The sequence below is a fragment of the Ambystoma mexicanum genome, chromosome 9 (assembly GCF_040938575.1).
Source record: "Ambystoma mexicanum isolate Mex_15411 chromosome 9, UKY_AmexF1_1, whole genome shotgun sequence".
NCBI classification, from domain to species: Eukaryota; Metazoa; Chordata; class Amphibia; order Caudata; family Ambystomatidae; genus Ambystoma; species Ambystoma mexicanum.
In genome coordinates this window covers 873,727,222-873,755,110 of record NC_090931.1, presented here as the reverse complement: position 1 = coordinate 873,755,110, position 27,889 = coordinate 873,727,222, and the positions used below count along the sequence as shown (strand labels likewise).

The following is a 27,889-nucleotide window of genomic DNA, read 5'->3' as shown; positions in this document are numbered from 1 at the left end:
ACTTTGGGCGAACCTCTGCCTGGCACATCTCATGAATCAAACGGAACACGGTAGCCAGTTCAGGAGATCTCACTGAATCCAACTAAAACGACTCTCAAAACTCATGTGTGAGTTTGGTGGCTTGGGTTCAACTTCAGTATATGTTTTCTTTTTTCTTAATTCCTCTTTATTTATCTCTGCATCTTGTGCCAACTTCAACTAAATGCGCATTCGACTGCACCACTATTTATTTCGTCAGTAATGTCATTCTGTCATCTATCTGCAACATTGCAGCCAACTGATTGAGTAGTCGCACAAATTTCTGTGACGGTAACAGAAAGTTCCCTGGCAATGGACCGGTTCCTCATGTGTCGGGCCGTTGAAATGATCTTGTTAATGCCGACACTACCACTGTGTTTGTTGTATTTTCTGCTTCTTTCTGTCACATGGGGGCTCCTTCAGGGCTTTGATGATCAGGGAGGAGGCAGATGGAACAACTTCGATCTGAGCTTGCCTGTTCTGTATCATGAGTTTGATTGTGATCCTGGAACCCTTCCAGTAGCTGGTCGCCTTAGCAATGTCATCACCACATATTTTGAGAGATAAACTCAGGGAGGCGATGTTAGGTGCCAGAGCAGAAGTGGCCCCCACCTCACCCCCAGTGCATCTACATTGAACGACTTTGATTTCGGTGGAGTCGAACTTGGGAGGCGTGGTGTATGGATACTAATATTGTCAATGGCAGGGACTTTGGTTGTGTTGTCAGATGAACCCAGACTCGGGACTAACAAAATACAGTTGCATCTCAACCAGCTAAAGAGTGTCAGAGAAGGAAAAACCTCAGTTTATCTGTCTGAACCACTGAATCTCTTGCATGGATTTGGTGGGCTGATGAGAGCCGTACACTCTATAGGGAGTTGTGTAGGACCTACAAAAGACTCCACTCGCTTTCACTTCCTTTTCTGGCTGTATGAGTGGGATTGTACTGGGCAGATTCGCACCTAGATGTTTTTAGTGCTTGTTCATTCTTATTTGCTCCCCAGTTGCTGTGTTTTGTAAAACTCCCTTTCTCATTCTCTTTTCTTTACCTCATAAATGTTTTAAAAAACATAAAAAAAACATTTGATCTGTCTTTTCCCCTATTTCATGTCTCATTCAGGTCATCTAAGAAACTATTAAAACTCCTGCAGGTTTCCCAATGACTTTCACTTTACACCTCAAAAAGAATAAAATCTGATTTGTCTGTGTATAATTCCTGCTAAGACTTGTGGACTTCATCCATTTGTTTCTCTTGCCCAGACTTTTTCACATTTCCTTTTGTATTCTTTTTTTGTGGTAAAAATAAAAGAAATTGCCATTTGCTACCCGTCACCAGTGGAGTTGCGCAGGGTTCCATCCTCTCACCAGTGATCTTCAATCTATACATGGAGCCGCTGGGAGCCCTCTTAGCCATACACAACATCACATCCACCAATACGCTGACGAGACACAGCTACACCTCAAGATCGACTCCATCAAGAACATCCACAGGCTCCAAACCTGCCTCTCACTGATCCAGTCTTGATGTCCAGTGCATACTTGAAACTCAACCCCTCCAAGACCGAATTCCTACTCCTCAACAACAACACCGAACACCCAGACATACAGACCTGGCTATGAACCATGTACCCTGTGGGCATCAAACCCGAACTCATGTCCTGCGCTAAGTCCCTTGGGTTCCAAATCGACAAACACCACTCATTCAAGGCACACATAGCTAAGAAAACTCAGACAGCTTGGTATCAGCTCTCCCTCCTGCGGAAAGTCAATCCCTTCCTCCTTTTGGACAGCTTTAGATCCACTGTTCAAGCACTGATCCTATCCCACCTCGATGGGGACAATGCCCCCCTTGTAGGCCTCCGATTGTCCTCCCTTGTGGCTCTGAGAAGTGTCCTATATGCACCTGCACGCCTCATCAATGGTCTACTCAGATAGAACCACATCCTCAGCGTCCTTCACTGGCTTCAACTGCGCGCACAAATTACCTTCCACTCTTGCTGCATCATCTATAAGGCGCCCAGCTACCTCGCGGAGAAACTCATCATCTCCGGTGGACATTAGACCACAAAAAGCCAGGACATGCACAGACTTGAAATCCGCTGCTGCAAAAAAGAAGGCACCAGAAAACAAGTGTACTCAGCCTACGCCCCAAGACTATGGAACCTCCTCCCCATCAGCATCAGACTCGCCCCCACGCTCTGACAATTCAGACAAGAATTGAAGACCCACCTCTTCAAGGAGTCTCTCCTACTCAACACCTAGGCCATCATGTTGCCACCCGTGCCACCTAACTCTCTAGATGCCATCCGCCCCTCTCTTCCCGCCACACTGTACTGCTGGAACCCTCCTCTGCGCCCCGCTGTATGCTACCCCCTGCTGTATATCTGTTGTTACCTCTGAAAAGCACTCCATTATACAAATGTACTGTTTTATACCCCTGTAAAGTGCTCCATTGTGTATCTGTATTGTTATATACCTATGTAAAGCGCTCTGTTGCTTCTTGGAGCTAGGTCCGCGCTCAATAAACACCATAATAATAATAATAATAAGTTGTTTGTGAACAAGAGTATCATTCCTGATTTTAGTCACGTTTTCTGTGAGCCTGAGAACCCTTTTCAATTTTTGGTCTGAGTATTATGTTAATCCATGTTTTTGTCAAACTCACCTATCTTTGTTGTTATTGTCTTGAGTACTTAGAAAAAGGAATTGAAATCATGAATCAGGAATTGTACACGAAGGGAGGGGGGGAACAGGAGCTAAACGTAAACATTTGGGAAGACTTGAATATTTGACAGGTTGTGAAGGAGGGTGGTGAATATGTTGTGGTTGTGTGGAAGGTGGTACTGCCCATCAGCCGCAGCTACAGAAGGTTTTGCTTGAGGTGGGGGAGTCATAGATGGATGTGAGGCGAGGCAGAGAAAAGGCCTGGCTGAGAAAAGGACGGTTTGCCATTGCCAGAGGAGGAGGTAGAGGAGGAAGGATTGTCTAGGTGCTATGCCAGTGCAGATAGTCTTTGTGCCAGTGGTGGTGGAAGAAGCTGGCAAAGCATCTCGGTAGGCTGTAGCAATAATCGCAATGCAGGTGGGGGGAATGGTAGCTGCAGATTCACTCAGGAGTTTCTGGAGAGTGCCTCTCAGTGGTTGTGCATTGTAGTTGGAGAGAAGGTGCTGGTCACCTGGTAGGGATAGGGTGCTGTAGAGGTGTGGGCACATTCGGACAGAAGAAGAAAGGGTGCAGGTGATGGTGATACAGGGGACGGAAGAGGTGATGGAGACAGGTGTGGCTCAAAACAAGGAAGAGACTGAGGCCGCAGTTCCTATTCCTCCACTTGCAGATGGGTAAATGCAGGCACAAGTGTCCCCTCACAAGTTTCAGGCAGGGACGAGGACGCCCTCACCCATGATAGTGCCCACCTCATCATGGTTCTTGGGTTACTTTAACTTTCTGGAGCAGACAACCAGACAACTGTCAAAGGGTCAGAATGAATAATAAATACTACCTGGGAAAGAGTATAGTCAAGCTGGATAGGACTGGGAAGCATTGTGTATTGAGAGCCATGACAACAACCGCATTGGATGGTAGCATGTTTCTGGCTACAGAGAGCACATGTCAACTTCTACTGACCACACCTCCTAGCACCCCCAGCAAAACACCTCTACCCCCCATGCACACCATACCAGTGGCATATCCACCGGCAAGGCCATGTTGCCACAACCACAGCAGCCTGTTGGTTATGGTTGCAGCATTCAGCGTTGCGCTATTGTCTGCACGGTTGAAAAATTGAGTCAATCAGGATCAATTTAAAGGATGCAATTTCACCGAATCCCATCATAGGTCCATGGAAGCACATGCTTGTGATACTGATATAATGTTCTCTGAAGACAGACATCCTGTACATTATATCCTCCCTGTTCTGACTTGGTTGCAGTTTTCCTCTGCAGCATGCAAAACACTGTCAGCTAAGAATGGGAAACCTTCATTATAGAAAACACAATGAACATTTGAAATGGTGTAGACTTCATGAAGTGCACTAAGACACCAAATCCACTATAGATATTAACTAAGCTGAAAAAAGGAGCCAACGTGTAATACTTTGAAGAGAATGTGATGCAACAGTCGTAACATCAGATAGTGTATTAAGACCGCATGAACATCATACTTGATTAGTTCTGTGAATGTGCTGTTTTGTCATTGATGTTGCTGACAGGGTGTTTTCTGTAGCAATTATTCCAATGTTTGCAATTCTGGAAGTGTACAAGAAAGCAGGTGATGCCACAAAACAAACAAATGAGCTGCAGCAAAATACTGCAGTTAAAATTAGATTGAATATACAATTAGATAATGTTGCCTTAAAATATTTGATCAACTTGTGTTGTGATAACAAGCTTGACATAAGCACCAGCTAAAAATCAGACGAACTTTACTGTTAGGTACATTTCTACAGGATGTCAAATTCTAGTAACTTTGGCCGTTGTGTAGCTGGGAGAATCACAATATGTTTATGTTTTCAACTCTCATTTAATAGGTAGAACTCAAAAAAATAGCATGGGGTACTGGCTTCCTGTTGGAAGGTGGCTGCCTGTGCTCTAATGTGATTGTAAAATAGGAGGCACATGACACTAGAGAAGAACAATAATAACAAAAATGCTAATGTTATCTCATATAAATACACTCACCAGCATTTAGTCATTAGAGGTGTGGCCCAGAAGCAGCATTTTATGAGGTAACATCACAGGCTACGGGTAGTCTGATGATAGGCTGCTGATAGAAGTTATTTCTGGATTCACGCCAGTCTTGTGTTTTATCATATGGCATGATATGATATGATATGGCATTTGTAATGCGCCTATACACAAGTGTTTCAAGGCGCGACGAGGCGGGCGGGGGGGGCAAGGGGAGACAGACAACGATCCTACTAGGCCAGGTGTCATTCAGATCGTGCAAGTGCAAGGGTAGAGGGGAAGGGAAAAGTGCAAGGGGGAGAGGGAGAGGAGAAAGTGCAGTACAGGGTTAAAAGCATACAGGATAAACAACAAGGGCCAGCTGGTGGCAAGTGCGAGGTAAGTGCAGACAAGTGCTGGGAAGGGGGGCTGTAGGGATACAGACACAGTCCGGAGTGCAGGGGTTGCCTGGGAGGCAGTGCAGGGGAGTGTGGCTGGGCCAAGGACCGAGAACGGTGAGTGGCCCAGTTGCAGATTCAGTGCAGTTTCAGTAATTTTAGCAGTGGAGAGGGGGAGAGAAAGCGGAGGCAAGAGGAAGGTTTTGAGGTGCATTGCAAATATGTGATACCCAATTTGAACCAAGCGTTTCCTCGACCTCCGTTTTCATGTGCAGAGTGAAAGTTCCAAGATGCTGTTTTTTTTTTGTCCTCTATAAGAACCGTCCATGCTTTGGGTTTTGTTGTTGGGCCAATATACACATTCCTTGATACACCTGGCCCATGGTGTGGCTGCCACACAGACATTCCACAATAACAGATCTCCTAGCCTGTGTTTCAAGACAAACCCTGTGTAAAGGTGGAGGAGAAGCTTTGTCCTTCTCTTCATTCTCTGTAGCTGTGGCTTTGTTCTCCTGCATGGCATCACTGGTACTCCAGAATCACATGTTGTGGCCTGGACTTGGTTAAGTCATAACCGTTGCATGCTCATCATCATCATGCACAGACTCATCAGTGGTTGTGTTTGGTGGTGGTGAACACTATCTTCCCATATCCTGATCTTCAAAATGGTGGGTTGTTTGTCCAGGCTCATCATCGGTAGATATCATCTTCAATTTTTTGCACCACTTCTACCCAAGACAGTCGGCAGAAACTAAACTCCTCCTTCTCCAGAAACAATATCCAAGAATGTAGTACCGTATCTTGCACACCAGACTGATTTGTGGCAGGAACCGCTATTGCTGAATTCAATACTGATGCCTTGAATTTACCATACACATTTCTGACATCCCTGATCACGCAGGATCAAATGTGGCCATTGAAAACCCCCCTATAGCCTCATACTATTGCTCCGCCCTGGCACGTGTAGTTGCTGTGGACATGTTGGCACTCAAATTGGTCACTTCTCCTTTCTAGCCGCAGGAAGGTTCCGTTTGTGATGCACACTCAGCCACAACCACTGGAAGTATATCCTAACTGCAAACAATTCAAAGATTTGTTTTTATTCAGAGCTAATATATTGTCTCCTCACACATCTTCACAATAGTGTGATGTCTGATCCAGCTCAAAATGTTGGCACACTTAGTTACAGCCATTAATGTATATTCTGCTTCCAAACATCTCTAAGCAATTTTCTTCACAACTAATATTTTTTCTCATCTATCACAAAAGGTAAGTACAGTCAGTTAAAGCCAATGAATATACACCCTGTCACAAAACAAAGCAAAGTATTTTTCTTGGCCACTTAGTTTTGTCATCCCACAAACCTACACAACTAGAATTTGGTCTTCTCCATCATAAAAAGTTGGCACACTCAGTTATACATTCTAAATAAATCTCCTGACTCCAAACAGTTACAGGGTGTTGGAATGGATCCCTACCAACAGGTGGGTGAAGCAGGGATGCATTCTGGCCCTGGCTCTATTCAATCTGTACCTTGCTGACTTGGATGCTGCTTTGGATTTACAAAATACCTATCCAGTAAAAAGATAAAAAGGAGTTGGGCTAATACCTCATCGAGCTTGATACCTTGTATCTTGTTCTGCAATTGCTAGTAATTCAGAACAGGTGGGTGATCAACATGCATTGGTCAAACACGAATGACACTAGGCCTAGGTCATGAAATTGATATATTCGAACAGTTGTTGACCAATTGCGCAACACCCTAATTATTGAGAGAACAACTGGACAATGCTCTTTTCCTTTGCTAGTACTTTGGCGGACAATTAAACAAAGAAACAGTGCTCAGTATATTCTTGGTACATATTCTTCTTTACTAGGTTGCCACCAACACGTGTTTCAACCTATACAAACAGGTCTTCGTCAGGACTGTTATACCATTGATCCAATCCAAAATTTAACATTGGTACCACAAACATGAATTGCAACAAAATAAATGATTGCATATTATACATTACCACCGAATTTAGAAATTGAGATCCATATGTAGAGGTACATCCATAATTGTTTGCAAAGCGTGGATCAATTATTATTCCCAGTGTAGGTTACAGGGAAAACGGAGAAAGCAAAGAAAAGGCTCATATTACTTTTCTGTGTCAGCATTGCATAATATAGAAACACGTGGCACTTACGTTAGAAGAGGCCGGTTTTTCAACTATTTGCAAAAGGTTGAGCGCTCCTCGCCATCCCATCTCTTCGGTCTCCGCTGTGTTTCCAGGTATTGTGCACATCGAGAAATCCTCCCACTATGTACGACATTCACTGCATCATTGAGGAGCTGTGCTGCAACACCCTGGCTTCCCCAGCGCATAACCTTGAGTCCTAACGCCAGAAACATGCGAAAGAAATACTGGCAAGATTCAGTGTGGCAGAAACTCTGTCCCTTTCTCCTGCCCGCTCCATCTCAAAGGGCTCCATCCCTACAAAGAGGACGGATATCATTCCTGCTTACAGGAACGAGGGTGCGCAGGTTGATAAGGCTCCCATCACGCCCTCCGAACCACTGTCTTGCAGAAATATTGTCCCTTCACTGATGCCCACCGACACCTGTGTCTTAGGCAATGTCCATCTTAACAGCAACACTATAAACCCTTGGAATGATCATACTCTATCTAAATTAGACCCCAACATCAGTATCCAGGATGCTAAAGGGTCCCCCGCATTCAGGTCTAACATTTCACCTGCCTCCTCCTCTGCAACACCTTACATCTCAGGCAGCCCAATCCATTTGGGTTCACCTCTATGTTTCTCCTCACTTAATACATGCTCCATTCTTCAGAATGGTTTGGAAATAGATGGCACCTCCCCTGACCTTCTTGCTGTCAAAGATACCTAGTTGAGCAACTCGAAACCCACTGGCCATTCCTTCTAACTGTCAAATCTATCACGCTGACCGCATGGTACAGAGGGGGGAGGGGTATCCCTCCTGATTAACAAACAGCTGAATTGCCATAAACTTACCCACGTTCCCCAAGAAAGCTGTGAAATTAAAGACGACATAACCCTGATTATCTTAGTTACTTACAGACCGCCCAGAGATATGCCACAATTAAAAAAACAATTCCATGGCCTTTTGAATAATGTCACCAAAGTCAACACCCCCTTGATCATTCAAGGTGATCTCAACTTTTGGGCCGACGACCCACAAGACTAACAAGCTGCCTTCCTTCTTGCCTCCCTGGACACCATTGGATATACACAGTGGGTCAAAGGGTCAACCCACAAGGGGGACAAATGCTGGACTGGGTTTTGTTGCACCGCCTATCCATTTCAAACACCACCACTATCGACTGGCCCTGGTCTGATCACTACATAGTGAACTCTTTAGCTCACCTACCAGCACCTCCAGGAACACTGGATGTGCTACCCAGAAACCTTAAGAAAACGAGAAACTTGAAAAATATAACACCTCTGAAATACTCCAATGCGCTTGTGGCCAGGCTAGAGCCACTAGACTCTTTCAGTAATGCCACCTACCTTACAATGCATCTCAGCCACCCTTGATCGCACCATTGAGACCCTTGCCGCACTACGGACTGAAATGATTAAACCCGGGATTAGTAGAAACTCCTGGTTTAATGACACTATCCTACAACTAAGACGCATAAAGAGGGCGTCCGAAAGGGAATGGTCGAAGCACCCGTCCCCTCAATCTCTCCTTCTTTATAAGCAATCCGTCAAAAATCTTAAAACAGCCATTGTTGAGGCAAAATCTACCAGTTTTAACAACAGCATAGCCCAAGCAAAATCCAGCTATAGGGAGCTCTTCACAATTTTGAGGGAATATGAAGGAAAAACCGCCAGGAAACCCACACCTAATAGCCTCAGCTTGGTGTCAGGAGAAACATGACAAATTCTCCTCGAAAATCTTAGGACACCAGCAGACCATCCTTGTCCAAAACGAGAGTCTCATAAACACAAGCAAATTTCACCCTGCATCTCTCGGTCCCTCCATGCCCCAAGACAAGAATGTTTCCACTAAATTCGAATTCAAACAGTGCTCCTAATTCGGAATCCGGCCGATATTATTAGATATGAAACCTACCTCCTCTCATGGTGACAGCTGCCCCTGCAGTATTTTTAAATGCTGCCTTGATGTACTGGTCCCCTGGGCCACTAAATTGGTTAACTTCTCGTTCAGTGAGGGCAGTGTTTCGCTCTCATTATAGGAATTATGGATTACCCCCTTACTGAAAAAGAGAAACCTGGACCTGTCGATAGTCAAAAACTACCGACCAATAACTAACGTAACCTTCTTGTTAAAGATTATGGACCATGTGGCACATATTGAATGTAACAATATCCTTGGCCCAGGGCAGTTGGTCTTTAGAGCCAGGCGTGGCACTGATACCGCCATGCTGGATCCCAAGTCCAACCTCTGCAGCATTGTGGATGGAAGTCAACCAGCCCTCATGCTTCTGGATCTCTCAGAAGCCTTTTGATCACTCCATGTTGGTGACCAGATTGAGGGACCAGGGGACCAGGTCGCTTGTTCTAGTTTGGCAACACAGAGTAGCTACTAGAGTAATGCTAGAGTCGCTATTTCTGATGCCAGCTCCTCCCCAGTGCCCATAACCTGTGGTGACCAACAGGGTTCATTTATCACCCCCTCTCTATTCAACATTTACATCATGCCCCTCCTGGATGACCTGGGTTTGCAATAGACCAACTATGCCTCATTGAGCTGTCAGGTACTTACATACAGTGCTACCATGCCATTAACATTATTTATAAGTCCATCCAGGCGTGGATGGCATCCAACTCTCTTGTCCTTAACAGGGATAAGATGGAGCTCCTAATTGTCACATCAGGGTCATGACTGAAAAAACCATCCTCCGAATATAAATGTTTCAACATTGCTGGCAATAGAATCACAGTGGCCAAGAATGTGAAGATGCTGGGCGTCCTTCTTGACGTCGAGCGCACAATGAAATCACAGGTCGCACATATTCAGGCCACTGAAGAGTAGGTCCTGAGTTCCTTCCTTCCTGAACTGTAAAAGCATTGGTGCAGTCCGGATTGCCACTGGGGATGCTGTTTCAGTATGCAGTGGTGTAGCAAGAGAAGACTTGTTCTATGTGTGTCAGTTTCTCCTCAAAGCTAGCAATGACGTGGTTCCTGGAGAAGCACACGCTTTGCAGGTGTGCCAGGTGTGTGAGGAGTGGTTCCCATATAGGTAATGCAGGCAACTTCTGGTAAGGATGGAAAGCCAGTGTAGTTCCCTTAAGATGGGAGAAATGTGGTTTAATTTCTTGCTTCCCATTGTGAGTTATGTTGCAGTGAGTTGGGTGACCCTACATGGGACAGGGTGAATCACTGGAGCATCAGGGAATAGGGGTTTGCCCCATAAATGTGGGAGATTAAAAGGCCCTGGACTGTGGTTCTGAAGTCCTTAGGTTTCAGAAAGGGATTGATCTGCTGGGGCTTGGTGGGGTATTTATTGGTCCTCGGGGGATTAGGAGATTTGGTTGTAACTTGGTGGAAGGACAGAGTTCTGTCTATTGTGAATTCAAAGGTTCTGGCAGTCGGCAGCAGGTGAGGTGTGAAGTAGTCAAGGTGCAGTTTGTTTAGCCACAATACACACATAAGTGCATGCCGTTTAGCAGATCCATACATATGAAAACTGGTCATGGAAGTAGAAAGTGTAAATGCTGGCCAGATTCTATTTCAGAAATAACATGTTCGTTGTTCTTTGAAACTTTTTAAAGTAACGTATGATGTGAAAATGCTTGCAGTTGTATTGGTGGAGCCTCCAATCAGATTTTAATCAGCTTCAGAACTATGAACAATATATACTTAACATACTGAATCACCCAAATTTGTATGATTCAGCAGATCTGATTTTCCCAAACATCTTTCGGGCAACTTGGAGCTAACATGCTTTAAATAAGACATGTATGGTGCAAGTTCAAGATCAGCTTTGTGGGCAGAGGCAGTGTCAGGAGGTTGCTAAAGCAAACTTGGGATTGGATTCAGCTGAGGGAGAGTTAGAAAATTAAAATAGCATTTAGTTTAGAGCGACGTAGATACATAAAATAAGATAGGTAATATTTGTATTACTAGTAGGGGAAAGAATCCCAGCGACCACCTTGCATGAAGGAAGGCTATGAATTGAACTGTAACTGTGTATGACAACCATTTGTGATGCATAAGACAAAATGCTAGTTGTGATGATTTGTGGGGAAACAGAGTACTAGTTGTATTTAAACATTATTTAAATTGTTTGGTGGCAGGTGTTACAATCAGAGGCTGTCAGTGAGTCTGCTAACTTATTGTGAGAGATGAGATAAATAATTGTTGTGAAGGTTTTTGAGGAGGCAAAATGCATGTCGCAGAAATCATTTTAGAATTGCTTGGTAGCATATACATTCCGTGGCAGTAGTATATTCAGGCCACATGTGGGTATATCACTAAACTACTCAATCACATATGTCCCTACATTTCTACTAGCAGCAGGCCCCTTCTACCATTGACCTAGTGAACTCACAACTAGACTACTGCAACAGCCTGTTGCTTGGCATGTCACATGCTAACATCAAAGCCCTCCGAGTTACCCAAAAAGGTGCTGTTTGTTCGATTCATGGTCTCTCTCGAGGAGACCACGTAACCAATGCTATGAGGGACCTCCATTGGCTCCACATAAAGCACAGAATCACACACAAGCTCCTAATCCCTGCCTACAAATGCCGGAACAACAAGGCTCCCAACTACCTCACAGACCTCCTCAAGGTTAGTAAACCAAGCCGTAATTTACAGTTTCAAGACCAGTTCAAACTGATGCAACCTATGTTTAAGCTAGCCAGATTTGACGGCACCAGCTTTGACGTCCAGGCACCCTCAATGTGAAACAGTCTCTCTTTGGGTCTGAGAACAGCTAATACCCTCGAAGAATTCAAAAGAATGACCAAGACCCACCTGTTCAAACTTAAACTGGGTCGATTGATTGATTGATTTGTTATTTATTATGCACCTATACACAAGTGTTTCAAGGTGCAACAAGGCAAAGGAGGTGGAACAAAGGGAGGACGTGACAATGATCTTACTAGGCCTTGTGTTATTGAGATCGTGCAAGTGCGTAACAAGAAGTGCAAGGGGAGGGTACAGGAAGAAGTGCAGGGCGTCTGAGTTAATTGCAAGGAAGGCTGGGACTAGAGGGGGGCAATCCCAGCCCGGTAGTGCAAGGTTAGTCAGGCGGCAGTGCAAGTTGGGCCAAGCGGCAAGTGCAGGAGACTGGTCGGGGGGGGCTGGTGACCTAAGACTCAAAGGACACTGAGAAGCCAGTCAGCACACAGGGCAGAAGCAAGGGAAGGTTAGCGAGGGGGCGAAAAAGAAGAGGAGAAAAGGGAGGTATTGAGGAGCTTCCAGAAATTAAGGAGATCCGGCTCATAATGGAGAGCGGCCGGGAGTCCATTCCAGAGGGATGCACCTGCAGAAGAGAGGGATCTACCCCCCCATTCTCTGCCTGGAGAAGAGACTCACCAGCAGAGAGTTGGAAATAGACAAGCTAAGGGCTCTAGGATGAAGGTACTTAGGACAAGAGAGTTGAACGTAGTGAGGGGCATGACCCCAGAATGCGTTGTGGACGATGTAGAGGGTCTTACACTTGATCCTTGCAGCCAAGGGTTGACTCCTTTTCTAGTAATAAGACTGCCCCCCTTGATTCCGCTATCTCTCTCTGTTGTCCCATCTTGTCTGTGTTTTTCGTGCGCCTTGAGTCCCATCAAAGAGGATGATGATAATGATGATTTTTTATGTGGACAAAGTCGTTTTTATTGACTGTAAGTACATTAAATAAATAAACACAATCTTTACAGTTAGTATTTAGTCGTGTCCATCACAAAAGGTTGGCACATTCAGCTACAGTTCTTATATTTAGGTCCTGGATCCAATAGAATTTGTATTCAAAATTAGCATCACAAAATGCTCACACACTCCGTTACAACCACTGGATGGATCTCCTGACTGTCAACAGTTTTAGAAATGTATCTTTGCAACTGGTATATTGTCTCTGTGCAAATGTTGGGAATTCATTTTTTGCCTCATCTGTCAACAATGGTTGGAAACTAAATTACATCCACTAAATGTATCTACTGCTTCCAAACCATTCTTAGGTTTATCCATTGCAAATAGTACGTTGTCTTCTATTAAGTACATCACAAAAATGTATTGCCTGCTTGAAACCAATTGTTTACACTTTTTTCTTAACAATTCATATGTTTTCTCTTTAACAATCTTTGCAACTCATAACAGTGCGCCTCACTCAGTTATACCAAATGAATGTATGTAATTCCTCAAAAGAAATCTGAGGATTTTTTCTGTAACTAGTATTTTGTCAACTCAGAAATCTTTACAACTATAATTGTATCTTATATGTTACAATACGTTGGCACAGTTACTTACAGCCAATGATTGTATTACCTTCCGCCAAACAATTCTCCAAATGTTTAATCAAAATTAATATTGTGTCTACCTATAAATCCTGCTACTGGTATTTTGTCTCATCCTTCGAAAAACGTTGGGACACTCAGTTATAGCTAAAGAATGTATCTCATGCTTCCAATCCACTCTAAGAACATGTCTTTGAGGTCACTGTATTGTCTTCTCACAAATCTGTGCAAGTCGTTTTTTGTCTCATCCATCAAATAAAGTTGCCACACTAAGCTACAGCCAGTGAATGTATCTTGCCCTTCCAAACAGGCTTGTCTTTTCAAGTCGTATTGTGTGTCCTCACAAATCTTTGCAACTGGTATTTCGCATCATCTGTCACAATTTGCTGTAACCCTCAGTTAGAACAACTGAATGATTTCCTTCTTCAAGGAATTCTTAGAATTTGTATTTGCAATTAATATTTTGTCTTCTTACACATTCTGATACTGGTATTTTTTCTCAATCATCATAAAAAGTTGAAACATCCAGCTGCAGCCACTAAATGTATCTCCTGCTTTAAAATAATCATACGAATGTTTTTGTTCACAACTAGTATTTAAAAAAAATTTATCTCAACTATTGTGTTGCTTCATTAATCACAGCGGGGTGGCATAAGCAGTTACAGCCACGGAATGTATATGCTACCAAGCAATTCTAAAATGATTTCTGCGACATGCATTTTGCCTCCTCAAAAACCTTCACAACAATTATTTATCTCATCTCTCACAATAAGTTAGCAGACTCCCTGACAGCCTCTGTTTGTAACACCTGCCACCAAACAATTTAAATAATGTTTAAATACAACTAGTACTCTGTTTCCCCACAAATCATCACAACTAGCATTTTGTCTTATGCATCACAAATGGTTGTCATACACAGTTACAGTTCAATTCATAGCCTTCCTTCATGCAAGGTGGTCGCTGGGATTCTTTCCCCTACTAGTAATACAAATATTACCTATCTTATTTTATGTATCTACGTCGCTCTAAACTAAATGCTATTTTAATTTTCTAACTCTCCCTCAGCTGAATCCAATCCCAAGTTTGCTTTAGCAACCTCCTGACACTGCCTCTGCCCACAAAGCTGATCTTGAACTTGCACCATACATGTCTTATTTAAAGCATGTTAGCTCCAAGTTGCCCGAAAGATGTTTGGGAAAATCAGATCTGCTGAATCATACAAATTTGGGTGATTCAGTATGTTAAGTATATATTGTTCATAGTTCTGAAGCTGATTAAAATCTGATTGGAGGCTCCACCAATACAACTGCAAGCATTTTCACATCATACGTTACTATAAAAAGTTTCAAAGAACAACGAACATGTTATTTCTGAAATAGAATCTGGCCAGCATTTACACTTTCTACTTCCATGACCAGTTTTCATATGTATGGATCTGCTAAACGGCATGCACTTATGTGTGTATTGTGGCTAAACAAACTGCACCTTGACTACTTCACACCTCACCTGCTGCCGACTGCCAGAACCTTTGAATTCACAATAGACAGCACTCTGTCCTTCCACCAAGTTACAACCAAAAGTCCTAATCCCCGAGGACCAATAAATACCCCACCAATCCCCAGCAGATCAATCCCTTTCTCAAACCTAAGGACTTCAGAACCACAGACCAGGGCCTTTTAATCTCCCACATTTATGGGGCAAACCCCTATTCCCTGATGCTCCAGTGATTCACCCTGTCCCATGTAGGGTCACCCAACTCACTGCAACATAACTCACAATGGGAAGCAAGAAATTAAACCACATTTCTCCCATCTTAAGGGAACTACACTGGCTTTCCATCCTTACCAGAAGTTGCCTGCATTACCTATATGGGAACCACTCCTCACACACCTGGCACACCTGCAAAGCGTGTGCTTCTCCAGGAACCACGCCATTGCTAGCTTTGAGGAGAAACTGACACACATAGAACAAGTCTTCTCTTGCTACACCACTGCATACTGAAACAGCATCCCCAGTGGCCATCCGGACTGCACCAATGCTTTTACAGTTCAGGAAGGAACTCATGACCTACTCTTCAGTCAAAAACTACGTTCACGCAGGCTCACTGTGTTTCCATATCACCTACTGCCACCAGAGGTGGAACATGCCATATCACACATTGTAACCATAATGTATATTCAATAAGGCTGACTTGGCCCAGGAATAATGTTGCAATTTATTTTTTACTTTGGAGCCAAATTTGTTTCTCCAAGTCTGGTCTATCTACAACACTGGGAGTAATTAAGAGCTGTTAGCAGTCCTTCCACTCTGACAGCTCAAGTTCTTGATGTCCAACCTTGTATATATGCTTGAAATGTACAAATGCGTTATTGTTAGGGTGACTTTTCTTTTAAAACGTTTTTTAAAAAGCAAAGTCTTACCAAACCCAGCGTGCTTTAGGTATTTAGTAATTCAGTCATACAACTCTTGCAGATGTATATGACCGATATAAAGCTCTTTGGTAATTCTTTTTCTTCCCAAAATGCTCTTTAATATGCAAACAGCCAAAACCTCATTGGTGTTATTGGTGCCACTTCACATTTTCTTTAGAGTTCTTTCTAATCAATACACACATACACTATGTTATACAATCACTTTTATATTCAAATGCATTACATGCATTTTTAAAACCGTTGCAAATATGAGGGTGTTCGGTTCAGAAAAGTAAAGGTTAAAAATGATGCATCATTTTACAATATTAAATGCATGCATATGCTTAAGTCAAGCACAGAGTTTTCACAGTTGGCCCTAAAACGATGTTAAGAAGCAAGAACTAATTTCCCTCCCCGATCCCACATTTCGGACGTCTGTGGCCGCCCAAAAGGCACAAGTATGAGAAAAGGTGCATCAAGAAACCTATGAAAAGATACCCAAAGCCATAGAAGGGTGAGAACAAAAACTGTGTGTCCAAGGTACACACACTGTTTCACAGCAGTGAAGGTGTCCCGTACAGTCATCCATTCAGCCATCCTTACAGAAGCTGCTCAGTGCTAAGCAGGCAAATGGCATCCCTGCTGGATTTATCATGTATCTTTGATGACATTCTGCTGCACGCTCAGTACTATCAGGAGAACCAACTGCAAAGTATGTCACATAATGCATAATTGTGATGTTTATAAAAAATCTTTACATACATAATATTTTGAATACAAGGTAGGACTTTTACTGCAAAACCTGTGAAACAGTATGTCCAACGACAGCAAGACGTCTATACCCACAAATCTCAAAATGTTACTATGTATTGTACAGTCCAACTCTATGGAGTTAACAAACATTTTAAATCACCTTAAACAAAAGCTGGCAAGAGCCAAAGCCTAAACCACAACCACAAAGGTAATATTGTGCGAGAATGCCCGATCTGTTGCTCAGTTTTACTCTTGTGGGGTTGGGTATTTTGACCAATTATACAAACAGTGATGATGTAAACATTATGTACCACTTCATTTGTTCTTAAATGTGCCTGCATTGTGCAGCTACGAGGAATGCTCTTGCTGCCCACACAGTGAGAATGCTCAGCCAGAAATTCCAAGAACCTTCTCCAGCTGTCTTTACTCTACTGAGGTGTTTATGCCCAGGCAGAGTTCACAAACTTCACTTGTACATTTTCCATATTCTAATGGCGTTCCAGCCCAAGGGATTGGAGGTACATCGGCTGCAGTGGGTAACTTGCCTTATTTCCATTTTGCCCCTGCTAACACCAGAGCTGTAACCATAAGAAGGGGGTTGAGTTCATTTTATTCAACATTTGTATAAGATGTGCCTGTACCACTTGCATATATTTCATATGTAAACTTTATCATTTGACAAGACCGGATTTACACATTTTGTTATGTGGCATTGACAGGCCAGTCTAGGCGTATCTCATAGAGTAGCAGCAGGCAATTTGTGTGAGAAACCAGATATTAGCATTGAAACCAAAATTCCTCGTTCCATCCTCCTCTCACTTGTGTCCAGTTGGCAAACAGCTTATGTTCTTATCACTTCCTCTAAAAGGTTGTTTTTTGACCTAACCAAAATTAGATAATCAGCCTTAACAATTGCCTTTATTGCACTCAACTGTAGAGCACACTGCCTTCTTCAAATCTTGGGCAGCAGAGATCTGAAAACACTCTTTTAACTAACATAACATAGAAGATGGCATGCTTGTATTAACAGAGAAAGCAATAGGTTTCTAACGTCCTTTTATAATGTTCTGGAGCCAAAACGGGGGCTAAAATGGCGCTGAAGGGGTGTAGTTTGGATAACGTGGACAGAGTTTGTTGAAGGGGTGGAATCTGCTGACGGTGCAGAGTCTGGCAGAGGTAGAGTAAAGTTAGGGGGGTGGGCGCATGCACTTATTTTGGCCTAGGGCAGCAGAAAGCCTAAATACGCCACTGATTGTAGCACCCCTATCCTTACCTCATAGGTTACCTTTAATGTTTGCAATATATAAAACCCAAATAGAAATTCAATCTGACAATTTGATACTGTGCTAAAGCCTCGAGCAGGATGGGTACATGAGTATAGTCCCTTCCTCCCATTGAACCATCTGTGCCCGCATGTATAGATAGATAGATAGATAGATAGATAGATAGATAGATAGATAGATAGATAGATAGATAGATAGATAGATAGATGCTTACTAAAATCTTTATTCTCTCTTTGCCTTACTCTCAGTGAGATAGTTTACTAAGCTGTATGAAGACAAGAAACCTTATGCTCTTTGTAGATCTCCCGTTTGGTCGAATAAGACCACTTTGTTTGCATACATTAAAGTATAAGCCGTGCCTATCCACTAAATGCGAAGGGGAAATGTACCCTTCAGATATACATTTGATCGATCAGAAATGAACATGTTACACTGTAAGAGACTAAGACACACCGGTATCAAAATAAGGTTGTCTACGTAAGTCACCAGGAACATCTTCATTAGAAGAAGAAATTAAGAAACTTGAGGGTTATGTTCAACGAACAACATCGCAGAGTCAGTAGGTGATCAATTTTGTTACACAGTTAACAGTGTTGTCTAAAAACTGTGAGCACGAACACGTGGTAGACATAATAATTGGGTATCAAATTGTGTTAAGAATAGGGAATATTAAGACCAGCATAAGGGCGCTACAAGAATGACATTGATCTTGGCACACATGCATCGATACTTGCAGAGCCAGCGATACACCATAAAAGACGATTCACAGGCCACTGGCCCCATTAAGGTACAACTCCAGGAACAGACAAATTGTTACTCCACTACCAAAGAGAGCAAAGGGGCGGGTAGTGTTGCCTGTGAGGTTTGCATGGGGGGGCTCTCCGTGCCCAAACAGGCTAGCCATTAAACCCACAACAAATTCCCCTGCAAGCACAATGCTTCTGGAATCGCTCTATGTCTCATAATATTATCAACCAAAGCCGTTTTACGTTTCGGCTCTAAGGTGTTGCTTTAGTGACAAAAAACCCTATTGTTATTGATAGTTGTAGATGGCAATTGTGTAAGAACATAAATCCCCCTTAGGGATGTGTCGTTAGTCCCTCCATATGTATGTTTCTGCAGTGTGATTTACTGAAAGGTTACCATGTTGCATGTGCCTTACTTGTTGCCTCTGCTGTCAGTCTAAAACAGAGAGTCCTGGATGTCCAAGGTTTGAAAAAACAGTCTGTGTTTTGTTTTACTTTTAGTTGTATGGCGTGTGTTCCTGTTTTGTTGTTACATACGTTAATGTGTGTTACTGCTTATCATGGTGTGAATGCTATTGGTTTCCTTTACTCGTGGCATGAGGTTTAATGGGGCATCTAAGGCTGCACTTGGCACCTGACAGCCAGACCCTATTGGCTTTTCCAATTCTTGTTTAAATATGGCACCTTGTTTATGTAAGTGCCAACAGACAGTTCTATTGGTGATGTGTGCTCTATAAAAGGGCGGTGTGCCAACATGTGATTCAATACTGGGCAATTCACAAATCCCCAGCCTGGCTACAAGTGTTTAGGTTTTATGGGCACCCCACGCCCCACACAGGATGAAGCCTGATGCTGGCAGACATACAGTTCTCGGGTCCTGTCCTGCAATCAATAGCTTCCTTTGAAGGGAAGACGGGCAGCTGAGGATCAGCTGAATTCCCTGCCTGCTAGCAGTGTCCAGGAATAGCAAGCTAGGCTGCGGCCCTCCGGGGCCCTTGAAAAACACCATTGTTTCGGTGCCCTGAAAGATGCCATTTATGGTGTTTGCACTGAACACGTAACCCATGCCGCTTTCTGGGATCTTGAAGACCAGTGTCCTCAAGCATGCCCAATGCTGGGAGGGAGCACTTTGCATCTTCCCCCGCAGGATGTATGGTTTATCATACATCTCTTGTTGGTGGATCAGATACAAACTGGCCTGGAGCAGGATCCTGAGATCTCCTGCAAGCCGGGGTCCTCTGACAGCACTTTTCTAGTTGGTAACATGTTGAGCTCTTATTACATTAAGAGCCAAACCCGAAATGCGCCCCAACATTTCAATTCACTGATGATTATGTTGCTCCCAACACTATGTGTCTTACAACAATTCACACAGTTCTTTATGCATAACACAAAGGATAATTACTAGGAGGCCCAATGTCACCTGGACAGCATGATCTGGGCTTTCCTTTTACTAACTACTATAACATGACACTTTTGCCCACTTGAATTTGGTTGAAATAAACAAAGACCACAACTCAAATGAATAAATGAGGTTGTTAGATAATAGCCGAGAATTTTAAATAGGCACTTCCCGAGAGTTTATTTATTTTATTTTTTACATTTGTATAGCGCACATACAGCCCTTGGGCATCGCGGCGCTGTTACTTGTGAGTAGCTTAGGTACATATAAAACATTTGCATTTGGCTCATATATACATTACATACAGTTGCATAACATGCATTCCCTCATTCAGATCATGTGGGAATGAGTATTAGGTCAGCTATGGTATGGTGAGTACTTAAGAGAAAAGCAGTGTTTTAACCTCTTTGCGGAATGCCAGATGAGAGGTTTCTCCGCGAAGGGGTGGCGGTAGAGAGTTCCACTGCAACGCTGCTAGGTATGGGAAACTGGCTTTTGATTTTGGGTACTGTGAGCGTGTTTGTGTAGGGTGTTCATGTCGGTCTTGTGGAAGAGTCTGTCCTTGTTTGGTTCCCGTAATATGATACGAAACAAACTTTAATATGATTTAGTAAAAAGTAACAGAAGTTATTTTGGTAGGAAATAAATATGCACAAAATATTCATTTTTAAGAACAACTCCCTGTGTGTTAAATCTCAAGCACATTTTAGAAATCTCACTTTCACAAAGTGCATAGGTAAAATACTTCGAACAGTACATGTTTTGCACTTGGAATTTACAAAGGTATTGGACTGACGCATATGTGATTAATCCTACTGTATGAGAAAAGGCAGAGGTGGTGAATTAGTGAGCTTACTGCTTTCAGAATGGTAGGAGTATGACAGACAATAGGGATCTTTGGATCTTCATATGTCCATACTGCTTATGGATGTACAGTAGTTGCAATTAACTTTACAAATGCGGCCTTCTAGGTGATGGCCTAAGTTACTGGATACTAGTCTAGCATCTATCTAGCATCTAGCTAGCATCTATCAACTACCCTTCTCATTCTATCAACATCTTGCTGAATGAGTGTCTTCACAAATCGCTTAATTGCTCAGGATATTTGCACTGATTGCTAAATGCAGTAGCCATCTTTACTTTTGAGTTCATCTGCTATTGCAGCTGCTCTGGATAGTGATGTGTGTGACTTACAGTAGTGAACTACTCCCTTTTTACCCCAAACGTCAGGTCCACCTACTTGATATTGATATTTTATTTGTATCGCGCTCGTACACAAGTACTGATACATGAAGTAGCTTCTGTATTCTGTGGCATAGCTTTTCATTTAAAAGTACAGTTCATAAACCTTTAAAGTCTCTCACAAAATATTTCCAAAGTATGCCTAGCAATCTCTGCAGGAAACATGTTGTTGGAAATGCACCCGTTCAAGCGCATTAATGCATGTTGATTTTTGAAGATGACGAACACCTTCTATTCCTTCATCAGTCATTTCGCTTGCATGCTTTATGGAACCATCTTTCTGTGTGCCATTTATCTGACAGTGGATAAGAATTGTACAGTAGTCAACGTAAGGACACAGAGACTTGGGGAGAGAAGCTTCTTAGACATGAACAAGTGACACGGTGATGGCAGCTACCACATGGAGCAAAGTGCTGGAGATTTCATCCAACGCTTTGGTTACGGTAATGTGTCAAATCCTCCAATATGTTGTTGGATAGTAGTGACACCACTGGCCCAGATGAGATAGTGTGAAGCAACAACAAGAACTTCATTGATACTTTAAACCTTTTTCCATTGACTACACACGTTTAAATACATCTTGTACTTGCAATGGAAAGAGCGGTCCCCGGCATTGTCCTGCCTCCTCTCTTATTAGTGATATGATATTGTCAAAGTTTTACAGCGTGCTACTTGCCGATGTCCCCCAAGAATCACATTTCAGGGAATACATCTTTTTAGAGGAAGACAAAAGATTGTCAGCAGAGCCAAATCCGCGCTCACTTGATGTGAGGTTGTTCCAGTTGCATATCCAGAGCGATAGGAAAATGGACATACTGTGAATGATCACTCACGCTTGTTGGACCCAATGAAAATATGAGTTGTGGGATTCTTCACTTGGGTTTATTTGATGGCATGCCCTACAAAGAGAAGAAGACATCATGCGTGTCATGCTTTATTTTCACACTTTATCAAGGCTGAACATGATATAATATGATATTTTATTTATATCGCGCTCATACACGAGTGTTTCAGAGCGCGACGTGTTTCCTGTTGATCAGAATAATTTCAGTATTGTGTATTGTCATTATTCTTTTTGTTTTTGATGTTTAACCCATTCTATGAGAATCGAAATCCCAGTACTGGTGGTACTGGTTTATATTCAGAAGAGGTGTTTTTCATCACTAAGACAGCAACTACTGTGCAGACCCCAATGATCACATTTGAGGATTTCTGCTCTGTCCGAGCTCTTGCTAGTAAGGTAATTGAGCCCAACATTCGTGTGGTGGGCAGTAACATGCCTCATAAGCTTACATCTAGTGCTTCACAGGGCACTATGCTAGTTGATCAACATTAAGATTCGCCATTAATAATGTCAAGACGATGGCATTGGACAAACGTTACTGCGACAAGACCAGCATGTCAGGCGAATGGTGCTCTATTATCATTCCAGTGTGGAGTGGGACTTCTTATCGCACCTCTATTATCATTCAAGTGTGGAGTGGGACTTCTTATCACACCTCTATTATCATTCCAGTGTGGAGTGGGACTTCTTATCTCATCTCTATTATCATTCCAGTGTGGAGTGGGACTTCTTATCACACCTCTATTATCATTCAAGTGTGGAGTGGGACTTCTTATCACACCTCTATTATCATTCAAGTGTGGAGTGGGACTTCTTATCACACCTCTATTATCATTCCAGTGTGGAGTGGGACTTCTTATCACATCTCTATTATCATTCCAGTGTGGAGTGGGACTTCTTATCACACCTCTATTATCATTCCAGTGTGGAGTGGGACTTCTTATCAGACCTCTATTATCATTCCAGTGTGGAGTGGGACTTCTTATCACACCTCTATTATCATTCCAGTGTGGAGTGGGACTTCTTATCAGACCTCTATTATCATTCCAGTGTGGAGTGGGACTTCTTATCACACCTCTATTATCATTCCAGTCTGCATAATGAGCCATTTCCCCCTGGGAGACTGAATTGTGGAGTGTTGCCACTGTAGACTATATATGTGGCTCAGACAAGCTTTACAGATGTTCCCTATCGGTGCCACAGAACTGGTACATTGGGAATTTGGCCTGTCTTTAAGTTAAGCCACGGCAAACGTACTCTTAAGTGATCCGCCGACTCCTGCGAATCTCATACTGAGATACAGGTAGGTATGCAGGTTCCTGAGGACACATAATCTGTACATTTTTTATTTGCGTGACTTTTTTGCGAATTTGCCACTAAGTGTTTTTTAAAGATCACAATGTTTTGCGAGCTGCAATTAATAAGTTAATTTTTCTTTTCATATTAACAAAATAGGTACAAGGCATTATTCGTTTAGACACTTTGCCTTATTTGAGCATCCCTGGCAGGAAACACCCTAAACTTCTGACCTTTTCCATTAAGTTTATGATTTCTTTTCTTTGAACATGTACCAGCAGGAAAAGGTCTGACCTCCTGAACCCGATGTGTACAGCAACCTTTAATTAGCTTGAATGTCATCAGCGAAACCCAAATCTGTCATCGGAATCTCTTAGTTGTTTGGCCAAACCCAAATCACCAGAATACAGTGAAAACGTGGGTGATTTGGGGGTTCAGCCGAATGCATTCACTCAAGCTTACTTTCACTGATGCTGGCCTTTCTGAGGCTGCTCATATACTCAAAATCAGAAACCCAATAACTTGCCCCTTAGATATTAGCTAACCTCCTTTTCACAGTCCTGCAGTGTAAAAGTGAGGAGTAAACCCGAAATGTAAGCTATGTACCCTTTACATTTACACTTCGGGAGATTTGCATTTAATGCTCTGCTTTGCATTGTTTCTCATCCTTCAGGTGCATCAGGGTTTTATGCCTTTATGAGATTTTTCGAGATTTCATGCGACCGTAAAAGCAATGGCGTCCCTTAGAATCTGACTATTTTTAGCACCCATTAAAATCGGGAATATTCCATAGGAATCCATGGTAAATGCTGCCCACCAAGTATATCCGCCAGACAGCGTTTACACGTTTTGCAAAACAGAGTACAACAGCAAGGCGTTATACTAGTTTTTACTCTTTGATTTTCCACTCCATCTTGCAAATGATTAAAATTGCATGGCACGGAACAGCATGGAACTGCTAACGTTGGAGGTCCCTCCATGCTCCAATGGCTTTCCTCAATAAAGGAGCACATCATACAGCTTGTTTTCGATTCCTGCACCGCAGATAGGAAAAAGATAACCTAAGATGCTATAAATCAGATAGAATACATGTGCCCTCATAAAGGTCTGATCAGAAACGTTTTATTAGGGTGGGGGTTATATCTTCACTGGCACATATGTTCAGGTGAGCACTTCCGGCTGCAGGTCGCCAGGCTCTGATGTCACCAGTTTTAGGAGAGGGAGAATGAGGGAGAGGGAGAAGGAGTACCTTTGCCCTCATCCCAACTCTCGACCTGACTTTGTTTCTCTCCTAACACTACTGAATGTTCTATGAGACTCCTCCTCTGCCTCTCCGACAGGCAAAGCATTTCGACGCAATAAACTATGTCCGGAGGCGCTAGAGAAATACCAGGTAACATAACATAAGCAAGTGGATTTTAGTTGGCGCAACTGTCCTCAAAAACAAATATCTGAAATGGCTTTCATGGTCCAAAACAGCGTCATTTTCGGTAATTACAACATATCCAAATCTTCACTCGCCTTTGTCCCACCTCCCAGGATTACCACAGGCTATTGTGCTCCATATCTGAATGGAAGGATTGTTTTTTAAACTATAGCGACCAATTCTAAAATGTCTCATAAGGATCATTTGCCTAAACCTGGAAACTATCTTGTAAAGGTTCCCCACTTGGGAGAGAACAGGCCAAAACATATTGGACTGTGAAACTACCGCGTGGTGATGATGGAATGAGCTGTGGTTAGCCTCTTTTAGGTACTGTATTATGTGCATGCATTTTATGTAATCATCCATATTGTGGATTACTATAAAGGCATTTACAGATTACATACAAATGCACTTTATTGGATAGGGAGCGGCGTGCCCACTGCTTATTATGTAACCGAATACTGCACAATTGTTTCATCTACAAATTACCCCTTCTCTTTATTTTTATGTTTGATTGAAACCAGGAGTGCATTGCTGACATTTTATTAAATCTTCTATGATTTTCTGCTCCACATATTGAATGTTTAACTGGAGGGCGTGCTGAAAATAGATGTATTCATTCATTCATTCATTGCAAATGTGGCCCCTCTCTCTAGTTTATCCTGTTCCAGTTTTCAAACTTGGCCACTAGTGATGATGGCTGACCCCTTTGCCTCGCCTTCACTTTGTAATGCTCTTTTCAGGGAGTTCGAGCTCCTCCGCCATGGGGCGCAAACTGGACCTATCCAAGCTGACGGACGAGGAGGCGCGACATGTCTGGGACGTCATTCAGCGCGACTTTGACCTGCGGAAGAAGGAGGAGGAGCGATTGGAGTAAGTGTATCCAGTGATGAGAATTTGTTTTCACAATTGTGGAACCCGTTGCACAGCCCTGATGTTGCCTGATGTTGCCAGCAATCCTCACATGATCTAAGATGAAAGGGTTTCATCCGGTCTGGATAGATGCCGCTGGGATGAAACCGGCTTTGTTGTCAGTAATAACCTTAGAAAGTATAGCTGCCAGTGATTGCAATGTGTTCTGGAGAAGGATTGTCACGAGGGCCTTTTGAGTGCATGTCATGCATTCCTAATGCAGAAGACGATGATGATTCAAGTGACACCATGCACAGTTGTGGGTTGCATTTAGTCTTACTTGATGTAGGCTAAACATAGATTCTAGCACCATTGGACAAAGCCACGGCCGCGCGGTTGGTCGGCCGATCATACTCCTCAACCCACAATATAGATCACAAACTGAGCATGGGTGCATAATGTTGTGCTGGTGTTTGGAAGTCACTGTGTGCTTTATCCTAACTTGAAATGTTCTTTTGGGGCAGCCATAGTCCATCTTCCCTTCTACGTTAACAATATCATCATTACTCATTAAGAAGCAATTGATGTCACAGTGCCTGCTTTCTAAATGGCCCCAAACCCTTGTGCAGACACGCATCTTTTTGGTGGCATAAAATGCCTGTTCAGAGTAGTCCATAAACAGGGGGATTCGGAGTGAAGAACATGAGGCGAGGTTATCTTTCTGTGAGTGTGATAGCTAAGACGCCATTTCGGTAGTGTACACACGTCCGCTATGGTCCAGCACCACAAAAAGTAACACTTGGGAACTTGGGGGGAATGTGGCAGAAGGATGTTTGAAGCTGTATCGGTTTTCAGAGCGCCCCTGCTTTCTTTTCTTTTTAGCCAGTTTTCTGCTGGCAGAGGTGGCGTTTGATTCGCTTGCTTCAAGATACAAACTCGTCATACAGTGTTCCATAGGAAAGGCAAGCTTGGATCAATGTCACAGAGGTCGCCATGATGTTACGAGCTCCCTTTGCTGAGCCATAGAAGGAAAACAGTCAACCTTTCTTGCAAAGCTACTTCCCGGGCCAGGGAGTAGTCTGTCCCTCGAATGTACTGGGAATGGACTGCACCTTTTGTAAAGGGCTTTATGCCGGACTCCCCCAGTTATAAACACTCTGATTGTGTTAACTGCTGTTATTGTTACCCTATTTGAAAATAACATACCGTTTTTACAAGAACATTTGTTGTCCCCAACTGTTATTTTATCTTCTGTATATTTTCTAGTGAAAAATGTCCAAACTATTTTATTTTCAACATTCTTCCAAGCATTTTTCTTGCTATAATTGGCCTCCATTTTATGAGCTGCTTTCAAGCCCTTTATGCGGAAGTGACATTAGAGGAGGAGAGGGAGTACAGTGTGCAGAATATAGCAGCAAAGGAGAAAGGTAAAAGGTTGCATGTATGTACTTTACACCAAATGGACTTGCCAATGAATCTCAGCCTACCAAAATGTGTACCAGAAATACTAGTATTACTATTCATAGTATTACTAGTACTATTGCTGACAGTAGGATCGTCACTGTCAGCAATAATTCTACTACTACCAGAAATATTGCTGCTGTTACCAGTAGTATCACTTTTAGAAATACTAGTATCATGCAGGTACTACTAGTAATACTGCTATCAGTAGTAGTAGTACTGCTTCTCATACTACTGCAAGTAGTAGTCATGGTACAATTTCTAACAGTTGTAGTCTCTACCAGCAACAGTACTGTCACTACTACCGGTAGCTGCAGCAGTATTAATAATACCACTTACAGTATCTGAAGTAGCATTTCTGATACTGGTGGTAATATTACTGTGACGACTACCATCAGTATAACTAGCGGTACTAGCTGTAATAGTAGTAATAGTGGCAATACTGCTTAAAATAGGCCTTTAGTAGTAGTAACAGCAGTAGTAGTAGTAGTAGTAGTAGTACTAGTAGTCATAATAGTAGTACTGTCAGTAGTGTTAGTGCTAGTGGTTGTAGTAATATTAATGCTGTCAGTAGTAGTGGTACTACGACTGCAGCTAATAGTGATATTGTTGCTGCTGCTGCTATTACTACTTCTACTGGTAAGAGTGCTGG

The 27,889-nt window shown here is 42.8% G+C and overlaps 1 protein-coding gene and 1 pseudogene across 3 annotated transcripts in view; one reads left to right on the top strand and one right to left on the bottom strand.

Moving 5' to 3' along the window:
• Positions 1-27,889, top strand: part of MLPH (melanophilin) — a 532,938-nt gene that overhangs the window by 2,001 nt on the left and 503,048 nt on the right. For all 3 annotated transcript variants that reach the window (XM_069615982.1, XM_069615981.1, XM_069615980.1), the window contains exon 2: positions 25,668-25,797. In XM_069615982.1, coding sequence (XP_069472083.1) covers positions 25,688-25,797 — 110 coding nt within the window. In that variant the 5' untranslated portion in view covers positions 25,668-25,687. The remainder of the gene's footprint in view (positions 1-25,667; positions 25,798-27,889) is intronic.
• Positions 195-7,365, bottom strand: LOC138487420 (large ribosomal subunit protein uL11-like; annotated as a pseudogene).